Genomic DNA, 12,521 nt, shown 5'->3' on the forward strand with positions numbered 1-12,521 from the left:
CAGGGAAGCAGCGTCGGCTGTCCCTCTATGACTGAAAACAGGAGGCTGCCGAGGGAAATAAAGTTAATTTCCTCCTGGTTGCCGGACTTTCAGTGCAGCGGTCGTACGGCTATAGAATGCTATTAACCTGCAGATTAACCCCATATCTGCAAGTTAATAGGGTTTTTTTGACAAGGCAGGTTCCCTTAAAAAGTAGAAGCAGTATATTGTAATAGCATACATGACATGCATTGCACACTGTTATATTAGTACGCATTACAGCATGCGCGCATGTTATGCTAATTTTGGTGATCTATTAACTTTGATAATGAATTAAAAAGGACATTTTACCAGAATATTAAACTGGCCACATCAATGAATAGTGGATGCAGAGCTGAGTAATAAGTAGTTTTTTAATTTCTCCGTTGTGAAGATAAGCTTTTAAAGTTTAGGTTATAATTTATGCTAAATTTAAGGGGGAATTACCAGAGATTCTTCTCTGTGGAAGGGGAGGGGTTGCACTTTGTCCCCTGTAGGACGTTGACCAATCAATCATAAGACGGAGGCATCATGCAGGGTGAAAAAAAAGCTCCCAGAAAAGCTTAGAGTAGTATTTTTCTGTGCGAGACTTGTAATGATACACAGCCCTGCTCTCCTCCATGAGCTCTGCACCCACTGAATAGAGTAGAGCAGACCTGTGTGTTTTTTCACACTAGACACATACATATTGTTCTGTACAGATGACTTTTCAGCAGGGCTGTGGAGTCGGTAAGCCAAACCTGCGACTCCGACTCCTCAATTTCCCTTACACCAACTCCGACTCCACGATTCCGACTCCCACATATATTGCTTATATTTAAATAGATAGATAGATAGATAAAGTCATAGAGGGATAGGTAGATAGATGGAGGGATGGATAGATAGATAGAATAGAGGGATGGATAGGTAAATAGAAGGATGGATAGATGGAGAGATAGATGAAGGGATAGATGAAAGGATGGATAGATAGATAAGATAGATAAAATCATAGATAGATAGATGGAGGGATGGATAGATAGATAGATAAAATCATAGATAGATAGATGGAGGGATGGATAGATAGATAGATAAAATCATAGATAGATAGATGGAGGGATGGATAGATAGATAGGTAAATAGAGGGAGAGATAGATGGAGAGATAGATGAAAGGATGGATAGATAGATAAGATAGATAAAATCATAGATAGATAGATAGGTAAATAGAGGGAGAGCGAGATAGGTAAATAGAGGGAGAGCGAGATAGGTAAATAGAGGGAGAGCGAGATAGGTAAATAGAGGGAGAGCGAGATAGGTAAATAGAGGGAGAGCGAGATAGGTAAATAGAGGGAGAGCGAGATAGGTAAATAGAGGGAGAGCGAGATAGGTAAATAGAGGGAGAGCGAGATAGGTAAATAGAGGGAGAGCTAGATAGGTAAATAGAGGGAGAGATAGATAGGTAAATAGAGGGAGAGATAAATAGATAGATACAGGGATGGATGGATGGATAAATATATGGATAGATAGATGATAGATAGCCATATGGATGGATAGCTGGAGGGATAGATGAAAGGATGGATAGATAGATAGATAGATAGATAGATAGATAGATAGAGGGATAAATGAAAGGATAGATGGAGGGATAGAAAGATGGATAGATAAAGGGATGGATAGATAGATAGATAGATGAATACATGGAGGGATAAATAGAGTGTGATAGACAGATGACAGCTACAGACAGCAAAGAGTACATTGCACATATAGTTCACACATTGTACAGAGAGCACATAATAATCACCTACAATATTAGCATTAGTTACCTTCCTGTGACAGAGATGAGCAGTAGTACTTTCACTTTCTCCAGCTCGGGGCCCAGGAATCGGATCCTGTACAGGGCAGGCACCCCTCCCCCTCCTCTCTCTGGTGAAGACGGCAGAAGACAGGATAGAGGAGGGGAGATTGCCCCCTGCAGTCTGGAGCCAGGGCAGGACGGGAGCACTGCAGCATACAAGTGAGTTCTGATAGGTGCGTGCCCCTGCTTCTAGGGGAAGGGGAAGTTGCCCCCCCCTGCCCCTCGCTGGCTACGGCCATGATTCACACACAGCGTTTTTGTGGATCCGTTTTTTACAGTAAAATGCAGTGACTCTGGGCATCCCAGCAAAGTCAATGGGTTTCAAGATATGACATTCAGACACATCGTTTTGTGAGGATCCATTTTTGGGCTCAAAAACGGATCCTCACAAAGAATGAGCATGTCAGTTTGTGCGGCGTTTTTCTAATTTGCTTTTGCTATTGAAAACATTATCTATGAGCACAAAAACCTTTCAGGTGATGCGTTTTGTTTTAAAAAGCTGATCTGCTTTTGCAGCTGAAAAACGGATCCTCAAAAAACGCAGCAAAAACGCTGTGTGTGAATGTAGCCTTAGACCAGGAATAGAACAGCCATTTATAGGAAATTTCATAACTTTCCTAAATTCCTATGAAAAAATATTCAGCACATTCTGCATTGAACTACTGTACCCAATTTATTATATATTTTAAGAGTCGGTCCATTTTATAACGACTCCACCAAAATGAGAACCGACTCAGACTCCACAGCCCTGCTTTTCAGCAGTCTCATTATCATCACAGACATGAATGCAGTGAAGGGCAATACATCTGTATACAGCAGATAACAGGATCCATCATTCACAACAGGTAATGTCACAGCTCACCTCCACCCCCTCCCTTAACAACCTTTGCCTAAATTAAAGCATGCTGAGATAATCCCTCTAGAAAAAGAGATAGGGTCCGAGTCAGTCTATCTCTGCTAATATCCATGTGCCCAGCAGGAAGAAGGAATCTTAAATTAGGCCTAGTGACCAGTGTGAACGCTGAAAGATTTTTATAATATTTCTAGTGAGATTAATAAATTAGACAATACTGTGTGTGTGCTATACCACCTTGCATATGGTTCTGAAGCTCCCAAAAAATAAGGTCAGAATAATAAAGGAGAAAAATAAAAATAAATAGGAGAAAAACAAATGAAGATAAAGCGAGTCCTTACATATTAAATTCAGAAATATTGCTTCTATATTGAAGAAAAGAGCTTCTTCAGGATTCTGACGTTAAAGGGATTTTCCCATGAACGAAAGTTGATTTTAATCAATAGATCTTGGAATAATAATAATTTCCACAATTGGATGTGTTTAAATAAAATGTTCCTGTGCTGAGATAATCTTATAAATGTGTCCCTGCTGTGTACTGTGTAATGGCTGTGTCTGACCGTACAGGAACATGGTCTGATCATACCACATCTCCTGGGCAGGGGAGGAAGCAAAAGAGTATACAGACATTACAGCAAGGGATCACAGATCATTATTTTTGTGAGGTAAAACATTTCTCAGCCTGTTTTTAAGCAATGTTTTACCTCAAAGAAAGAATCAGCTGTAATCCCATGCTGACCTGTCTGTATACTCTTTTGTTTCCTCCTCTGCCCAGGATCATGTTCCTGCACGGTCAGACAGAGCCATTACACAGGGGCACATTTATAAGATTATCTCCGCACTGGAACATTTAATTTAAACACATTCAATTGTGGAAATTATTATTATTCAAAGATCTATTGATTAAAATGAACTTTTGTTCATGGGAAAACCCCTTTAAGTAATACATGGAGCTTCACTTCACCAGGTGTGCAAAGCAGTAGACTACCCGTCTACTACAACCCCTGGCAAAAATTATGGAACCACAGGGCTCGGAGGATGTTCATTTCAAATGGCAACTTTATGGCTTTAAGAAACACTAAAAGAAAAAGATAAAAAATGTGGTACTCAGTAGGGGTAATTTTTTTCAGACCAAGCAGAGGGAAAAATTATGGAATCACTCAATTCTGAGGAAAGAATTATGGAATCATGAAAAACAAAAGAACCCTCCAATACATCACTAGTATTTTGTTGCCCCACCTCTGGCATTAATAACAGCTTGCAGTCTCTGAGGCATGGACTTAATGAGTGACAAACAGTACTCTTCATCAATCTGGCTCCAACTTTCTCTGATTGCTGTTGCCAGATCAGCTTTGCAGGTTAGAGCCTTGTCATGGACCATTTTCTTCAACCTCCACCAAAGACTTTTAATTGGATTGAGATCCAGACTATTTGCAGGCCATGACATTGACCTTATGTGTCTTCTTTCAAGGAATGTTTTCACAGCTTTTGCTCTATGGCAGGATGCATTATCATCTTGAAAAATGATGTCATCATCCCCAATCATTCTTTCAACTGATGGGATAAGAAAACTGTCCAAAATATCAATGTAAACTTGGGCATTTATTGAAGATGTAATGACAGCCATCTCCCCAGTGCCTTTACCTGACATGCAGCCCCATATCATCAATGACTGTGGAAATTTGCATGTTCTCTTCATGCAGTCATCTTTATAAATCTCATTGGAACGGCACCAAACAAAAGTTCCAGCATCATCACCTTGCCCAATGCAGATTCGCGATTCATCACTGAATATGACTTTCATCCAGTCTTCCACAGTCCACAATTGCTTTTCCTTAGCCCATTGTAACTTTGTTTTTTTCTGTTTAGGTGTTAATGATGGCTTATGTTTAGCTTTTCTGTATGTAAATCCCATTTCCTTTAGGCGGTTTCTTACAGTTCGGACACAGACATTGACTCCAGTTTCCTCCCATTCGTTCCTCTTTTGTTTTGTTGTGCAATTCCGGTTTTGGAGACATATTGCTTTAAGTTTCCGGTCTTGACTCTTTGATATCTTCCTTGGTCTACCAGTATGTTTGCCTTTAACAACCTTCCCATGTTGTTTGTATTTGGTCCAGATTTTAGACACAGCTGACTGTGAACAACCAACATCCTTTGCAACTTTGCGTGATGATTTACCTTCTTTTAAGAGTTTGATAATCCTCTCCTTTGTTCAATTGACATCTCTCGTGTTGGAGCCATGATTCATGTCAGTCCACTTGGTGCAACAGCTCTCCAAGGTGTGATCACTCCTTTTTAGATGCAGACTAACGAGCAGATCTAATTTGATGCAGGTGTTAATTTTGAAAATGAAAATTTACAGGGTGATTCCATATTTTTTTCCTCAGAATTGAGTGATTCCATTATTTTTTCTCTTTGCTTGGTCTGAAAAAAATTACCCTTGCTGAGTACCACATTTTTTTTCTTGATTTCTTTTCGTGTTTCTTAAAGCCATAAAGTTGCCATTTGAAATGACTTTAGTTTTGTGCCATGTCTGTGATTTGCTTTTTTTCAACAACATTAAACAACTGAATGAACATCCTCCGAGCCCGGTGATTCCATAATTTTTGCCAGGTGTTGTAGATATACTAGCTCCCTTTGAGATGTACTGACCGGCTTTATCCTTGTGACTAATTGAAAGCATTTTACAAATAAAATTCTCACACTAAATAGTCGGATCTCTGCAAGCGCCATATTTAACCACCTATCTGATGGATTACATGAGAAATGTGATTTCAAACTATGATGGCACAGAAAAGACTCCTTGTAATTTGAAAAATATTGTAAACTGAGGCTTTATAACCCATGGGGCGACTTGTGTTATCGTTTTTACAGGCTAATGTTCATTATGGCCGATCTCTAAAATATGTAATCACTTTTTGATTGATGGGGACTCAATCCTGAGAATGAAAAAGCTCTACCAGAACAGCAGCCTCTATAAGTTTTCCCTGCACAATGATGCTTGTGGCCTCTCGGCCGTGCGTAGAACTGTGACTCAACCAATTAATTCTCAGGAACCAGATCAGATCACCAAATCAATATCATATATATACTAATGCTCAATTTAATTGTTTGGAATAACTCTTTACTAACCTTTAAACCCTTTCTGCGCCTGGCATCTACTTTACAATCTATACTCCCTGCCCCATAGGTATATAGACAACAAACCCTTTAACTCAGACAAGGATACAAGTTTGCGATCTGACTGACAACCTGTGCGCTGTTCCTCAGGATCGCATGAAGTTTATGAAAACAATCCAAAGCTTCCTCCAAGCGATTTAGTTTCTTGTACGTCAAACCTGTGGGGAAAAAAAAATGGTGTGTTTATATAAGACTTTAGTTTGCAATAAAATACGAAAGATCACGGCTAGGAAGCTGAGAGCAAGAAGACTACTGAGGTCACCGCAAAGCGACATGTTACTGGTTCAGAAGATACGTTGTACATGCACTATCAGTATTCTGTGACATCTGGATGATGCTCGTGTGTTTAATTTTCTGTCTCACAGTGCTATGGAGAGAGAAATTGCAATATATTACAATATAATATTGTGGTTCCTCCATTAAAGGAAACCATGGATTGTAACACACCTATAAGTTAAGAAGAGATTTCTCACCCAGGTTATAAAGTGATTCGGTGCAGGAGGAGTCATTTCTCAAAGCTTCTTTGTAAAATTCAGTTGCTTTTTCATAGTCTCCACTTACAAAAACTGAATTGCCTTTATTTGTCAGCGCTGATGGATTGTAACGATCAGCGGTAACGGCTAAATCTGCATACAGGTCGGCCTGGGAATAATCTTTTTCCTGGAAGAAAATAAAGAAGAAGAAAAAAAATAGATATCTAAGCATGTTTATAAACTAGCATGGTCATCATGAGAGAAGAAACCATTTAAAGTGGGTACGAAAAGTATTCAGACCCCTTTAAATTTTTAACTCTTTGTTTCATTGTAGCCATTTGGTAAATTCTAAACAGTTAATTTTTTTCTCATTAAAGTACACTCTGCACCACATCTTAACTGAAAAATACCAGAAATGTAGAAATGTTTGCAAATTTATTAAAAAAGAAAAACTGAAATATCACATGGTCATTAGTATTCAGATCCTTTGCTCAGACACACATATTTAAGTCACATGCTGTCCATTTCCTTGTGATCCTCCTTGAGATGGTTCTACTCCTTCATTGGAGTCCAGCTGTGTTTAATTAAACTGATAGGACTTGATTTGGAAAGGCACACACCTGTCTATATAAGACCTCACAGCTCACAGTGCATGTCAGACCAAATGACAATCATGAGCTCAAAGGAACTGCCCAAGGAGCTCAGAGACAGAATTGTAGCAAGGCACAGATCTGGCCAAGGTTACAAAAGAAATTCTGCATTACTCAAGGTTCCTAAGAGCACAGTGGCTTCCATAATCCTTAAATGGAAGAAGTCTGGGACCACCAGAAGTCTTCCTAGACCTGGCTGTCCAGCCAAACTGAGCAATCGTGGGAGAAGAGCCTTGGTGAGAGAAGTAAAGAAGAATCCCAAGATCACTGTGGCTGAGCTCCAGAGAGGCAGTAGGGAGATGAGAGAAAGTTCCACAAAGTCAACTATCACTGCAGCCCTCCACCAGTCGGGCCTTTATAGCAGAGTGGCCCAATGGAAGCCTCTCTTCAGTGCAAGACATATGAAAACCCGCATAGAGTTTGCTCAAAAACACATGAAGGACTCCCAGACTATGAGAAATAAGATTCTCTGGTCTGATGAGACAAAGATAGAACTTTTTGATGATAATTCTAAGTGGTATGTGTGGAGAAAACCAGGCACTGCTCATCACCTGCCAATACAATCCCAGCAGTGAAACATGGTGGTAGCAGCATCATGCTATGGGGGTGTTTTTCAGCTGCAGGGACAGGACGACTGGTTGCAATTGAAGGAAACATGAATGTGGCCAAGTACAGAGATATCCTGGATGAAAACCTATTCAATAGTGCTCTGGACCCCAGATTTGGCCAAAGGTTCACCTTCCAACAAGACAATGACCCTAAGCACACAGCTAAAATAACAAAGGAGTGGCTTCAGAACAACCCTGTGACCATTCTTGACTGACCCAGCCAGAGCCCTGACCTAAACCCAATTGAGCATCTCTGGAGAGACCTGAAAATGGCTGTCCACCAACGTTCACCATCCAACCTGACAGAACTGGAGAGGATCTGCAAGGAAGAATGGCAGAGGATCCCCAAATCCAGGTGTGAAAAACTTGTTTCATCATTCCCAAGAAGACTCATGGCTGTACTACCTCAAAAGGGGGCTTCTACTCAATACTGAGCAAAGGGTCTGAATACTTATGACCATGTGATATTTCAGTTTTTCTTTTTTAATACATTTGCAGAAATTTCTACATTTCTGATTTTTTTTCAGTCAAGATGGGGTGCAGAGTGTACTTTAATGAGAATAAAAATGAACTGTTTAGAATTTACCAAATGGCTGCAATGAAACAAAGAGTTAAAAATTTAAAGGGGTCTGAATACTTTCCGTACCCACTGTATGATCATGTTCCTAAACAGCAGCACAGATGTTGTGTTTCCCCATCTCCAGCACTATAGGACATAACGTCATTACACAGCTACAGCTCCCGGACTAGATAGGCTGCATACAGTCCCGAGCTGCATCCTAGTGCAGCACATGCAGGAGGTGGCACTATAGGACATAACGTCATTACACAGCTACAGCTCCCAGACTAGATAGCCTGCATACAGTCCCGAGCTGCATCCTAGTGCAGCACATGCAGGAGGTGGCACTATAGGACATAACGTCATTACACAGCTACAGCTCCCAGACTGGATACTGGAGCCTGGATACAGTCCTGTGCTGCGTCCTAGTGCAGCATATCAGCACATACTGGAGGTAGCACTATATAATATAACGTCACTACACAGCTACAGCTCCCGGACTGGATACTGGAGACTGGATACTGCTTCCTAGTGTAGTACATGCTGGAGGTGGCACTAGAAGACATAACACCATTACATAGCTACAGCTCCTGGACTGGGTACAGTTTCGTGCTGCGTCCTAGTACAGCAAATGCTACAGGTAGAACTATTGGACAGAACATCGTTACCCAGCTACAAGCTCTAGGACTGGATACTGGAGCCTGGATACAGTCCCGTGCTGCTTCATTGTGCTGTACATCCTGGAGGTAGCACTATGGGACATAACTTCATTACACAGCTACAGCTCCTGGACTGGATTCAGTGCCATCCTGCGTCCTAGTGCAGCACATGCTGGAGGTAGCACTATAGGGCATAACGTCATTACACAGCTACAGATCTCGGAATGGATACTGGAGCCTGGATACAGTCCCGTGCTGCTTCATTGTGCTGTACATCCTGGAGGTAGCACTATAGGACATAACGTCATTACACAGCTACAGCTCCAGGACTGGATTCAGTGCCGTGCTGCGTCCTAGTGCAGCACATGCTGGAGGTAGCACTATAGGGCATAACGTCATTACACAGCTACAGATCTCGGAATGGATACTGGAGCCTGGATTCAGTCCCGTGCTGCGTCCTAGTGCAGCACATGCTGGAGGTAGCACTACTAAGTGAGACTCCAGTCCCCAGACCAATTTCATGATTTCTTGGTTACAAATTACACATGAGAACTTACCAGAAAGTAGAGGAATGACAGGTTAGTTGCTGCTGCACTTTTTACTCTTGTGTCTTTTTTCTCAAAAATTTTTAAAGTTTCTACAGCCTAAAAGGAAAAAATAAAATCTTAATATAAATGACTTATAAAAACGGACGACTCCACTCTTCAGTGAAGGCTAAACAGGAAGAAGATAACATTATATCATCAGGTCATTGGATGGTCATAGAGCTAATAATGTTCCTTTAGCCTAAACCCCCTGATAGCTATTCACTAATCTACGTAACAGAACAGTGAAGTACATACCATATCGTACTGACAATGTCAAGCAAATAGTAAAAAAAAAAATTACAAAGTTATTTTAAAACATAATCAATAATAAAAAAAAAAATAAAAACTATTTCATAACTGTTCTTCTAGTTCCAGGATTGGCCGCTGATGAGGATCCACTTCTTGTAACCCTACTGATAACTAAAGCAAAGAGCCTGCCGCATTAATTGGGACACACGCATTAAGAGCAGTCCAATGTGCCACCTTCCTTTTAAAAATGGGTTGTTGAGATGAAACCACTCTTTCAAAGGCTGTTGGTAACATATAAAATGGGTTTTACAGGGAACCTATCAGCTGATTCATGCTGCCCAAACCACGATTGCAGCCAGGTATATTTTGCTCTGGAACTCTCGGGTGGTTAAGATAAGATATAGTTTGGAGATCCAGCTGGGGACCATATTTAGAGATGACACTATTCCGGCACCGCTCCTGGCCCGCTTGCCCCCGCACCGCTCTAATCCATAAATAGGTCTTTCCCTTGTGTGTATGAGAGACCTGTCAATCCCCTAGAGCAGTATGGGAATAAGCCGCTGGGCTAGTGTGGTCTTTGGCTAGGGTCATCTCTCTGCAACTGATCATATCCGGCCACCGCAAGTACTGGATATTGCTGATCAGCAGAGGTGCTGGTTGTTGCACCCCCACCGATCTGACATTGATGATCTATCCTTAAAATAAGCAATCAATATAAAAATCCTGGACAACCCCATTAATAATGTAAGGGATGAAGTTATAACAGGTATATATGTAAATCACAGAGAAAACTGAAAGCAGTGAGGAGAATATACCTGGGTGAAGTTCTTCTGTTTCAGGAACGTAATAGCTTTGTTGATCTCCAGGTCATTAGCTAGTTCCACATATTGTGATGTTTTGACAACCTCCACGCACCTAAGAGTCCAAATGACATTAAATTCATTCTTCTACATCAATATAAAGCACTGCAACGTACCAGTACATGGTGACGATATGCACCACACCACAGCCTCTATGCACCTTCAGCTATTCTTCTCACCCCCCACATCCATAGATGTTATGCGCCTTAGAGAGCATTTGAAGGAATGGGAACGTCCGGGAATCATATCCGATTAACTCTCAATCAACAAAGGGCACTATAAAACTAAACGTGTTAATAACTAATAGTTGATCAAAAAGATTCACAATGTTCTTGTCGCAGGATCAGCCTGGGCCCCAGCAGAAAACAGTCTGTGGTGATCTACACTCCTGTGCCTGACATATTGGGTACCCCGACTAAGGACTGGACGCCAAACTAGGGCAACGCAAATCTTTTTGGTCACCCTGATAACTTAACAGTTCTTACCAGTCATAGCCAACATCAAATGAGGTCTCAATAACAGGTGCTATCAATTTTGCTGCGGTCATAATATACTTTTCAGCCAATGCTTTCCTAATAGGTGGAAAAATGTGAGAGGTAAGAGTTAAAAGGAATGTGCATAATATAACACAATATGCCATTTTTTTTTATCAATAGGTTATGCCCAAATCATTGAAGAAAAATTTTAGTCACGGATATTTCCTCTAGTGAAAAAAATCCTGCAAACGACTCCAAGATCTGAGCTTTCTAGAGCTCTACGAGTATGGCACATGGGCAGGGGTGGTATGGCACAGGGGACAGGGGTGGTATGGCACAGGGGCAGGGGTGGTATTGTGGTATGGCACAGGGGACAGGGGTGGTATGGCACAGGGGACAGGGGTGGTATTGTGGTATGGCACAGGGGGCAGGGGTGGTATTGTGGTATGGCACAGGGGCAGGGGTGGTATTGTGGTATGGCACAGGGGGCAGGGGTGGTATTGTGGTATGGCACAGGGGGCAGGGGTGGTATTGTGGTAGGGCACAGGGGGCAGGGGTGGTATTGTGGTATGGCACAGGGGGCAGGGGTGGTATTGTGGTATGGCACAGGGGACAGGGGTGGTATTGTGGTATGGCACAGGGGCAGGGGTGGTATTGTGGTATGGCACAGGGGACAGGGGTGGTATTGTGGTATGGCACAGGGGACAGGGGTGGTATTGTGGTATGGCACAGGGGGCAGGGGTGGTATTGTGGTATGGCACAGGGGACAGAGATGGTATTGTGGTATGGCACAGGGGTGGTATTGTGGTATGGCACAGGGGGCAGGGGTGGTATTGTGGTATGGCACAAGGGACAGGGGTGGTATTGTGGTATGGCACAGGGGTGGTATTGTGGTATGGCACAGGGGACAGGGGTGGTGTTGTGGTATGGCACAGGGGACAGGGGTGGTGTTGTGGTATGGCACAGGGGTGGTATTGTGGTATGGCACAGGGGACAGGGGTGGTATTGTGGTATGGCACAGGGGTGGTATTGTGGTATGGCACAGGGGGCAGGGGTGGTATTGTGGTATGGCACAGGGGACAGGGGTGGTATTGTGGTATGGCACAGGGGACAGGGGTGGTATTGTGGTATGGCACAGGGGACAGGGGTGGTATTGTGGTATGGCACAGGGGTGGTATTGTGGTATGGCACAGGGGTGGTATTGTGGTATGGCACAGGGGACAGGGGTGGTGTTGTGGTATGGCACAGGGGACAGGGGTGGTGTTGTGGTATGGCACAGGGGTGGTATTGTGGTATGGCACAGGGGACAGGGGTGGTATTGTGGTATGGCACAGGGGACAGGGGTGGTATGGCACAGGGGACAGAGGTGGTATTGTGGTATGGCACAGGGGTGGTATTGTGGTATGGCACAGGGGTGGTATTGTGGTATGGCACAGGGGACAGGGGTGGTATGGCACAGGGGACAGGGGTGGTATTGTGGTATGGCACAGGGGACAGGGGTGGTATTGTGGTATGGCACA

At 42.6% G+C, this 12,521-nt stretch overlaps 1 protein-coding gene across 2 annotated transcripts in view; it reads right to left on the reverse strand.

The window, feature by feature from the left end:
* IFT88 (intraflagellar transport 88) overlaps positions 1 to 12,521 on the reverse strand; it is a 95,347-nt gene that overhangs the window by 31,856 nt on the left and 50,970 nt on the right. For both annotated transcript variants that reach the window (XM_073662369.1, XM_073662374.1), the window contains exons 14-18: positions 11,011 to 11,097; positions 10,481 to 10,580; positions 9,387 to 9,473; positions 6,354 to 6,540; positions 5,930 to 6,038 (exon numbers count right to left, since the gene is read on the reverse strand). In XM_073662369.1, the coding sequence (XP_073518470.1) occupies positions 5,930 to 6,038; positions 6,354 to 6,540; positions 9,387 to 9,473; positions 10,481 to 10,580; positions 11,011 to 11,097 (570 nt within the window). The remainder of the gene's footprint in view (positions 1 to 5,929; positions 6,039 to 6,353; positions 6,541 to 9,386; positions 9,474 to 10,480; positions 10,581 to 11,010; positions 11,098 to 12,521) is intronic.

Source organism: Phyllobates terribilis, unplaced genomic scaffold, assembly GCF_046119375.1.
Source record: "Phyllobates terribilis strain yellow unplaced genomic scaffold, ASM4611937v1 Scaffold_2__4_contigs__length_985480577, whole genome shotgun sequence".
Classification (NCBI taxonomy): domain Eukaryota; kingdom Metazoa; phylum Chordata; class Amphibia; order Anura; family Dendrobatidae; genus Phyllobates; species Phyllobates terribilis.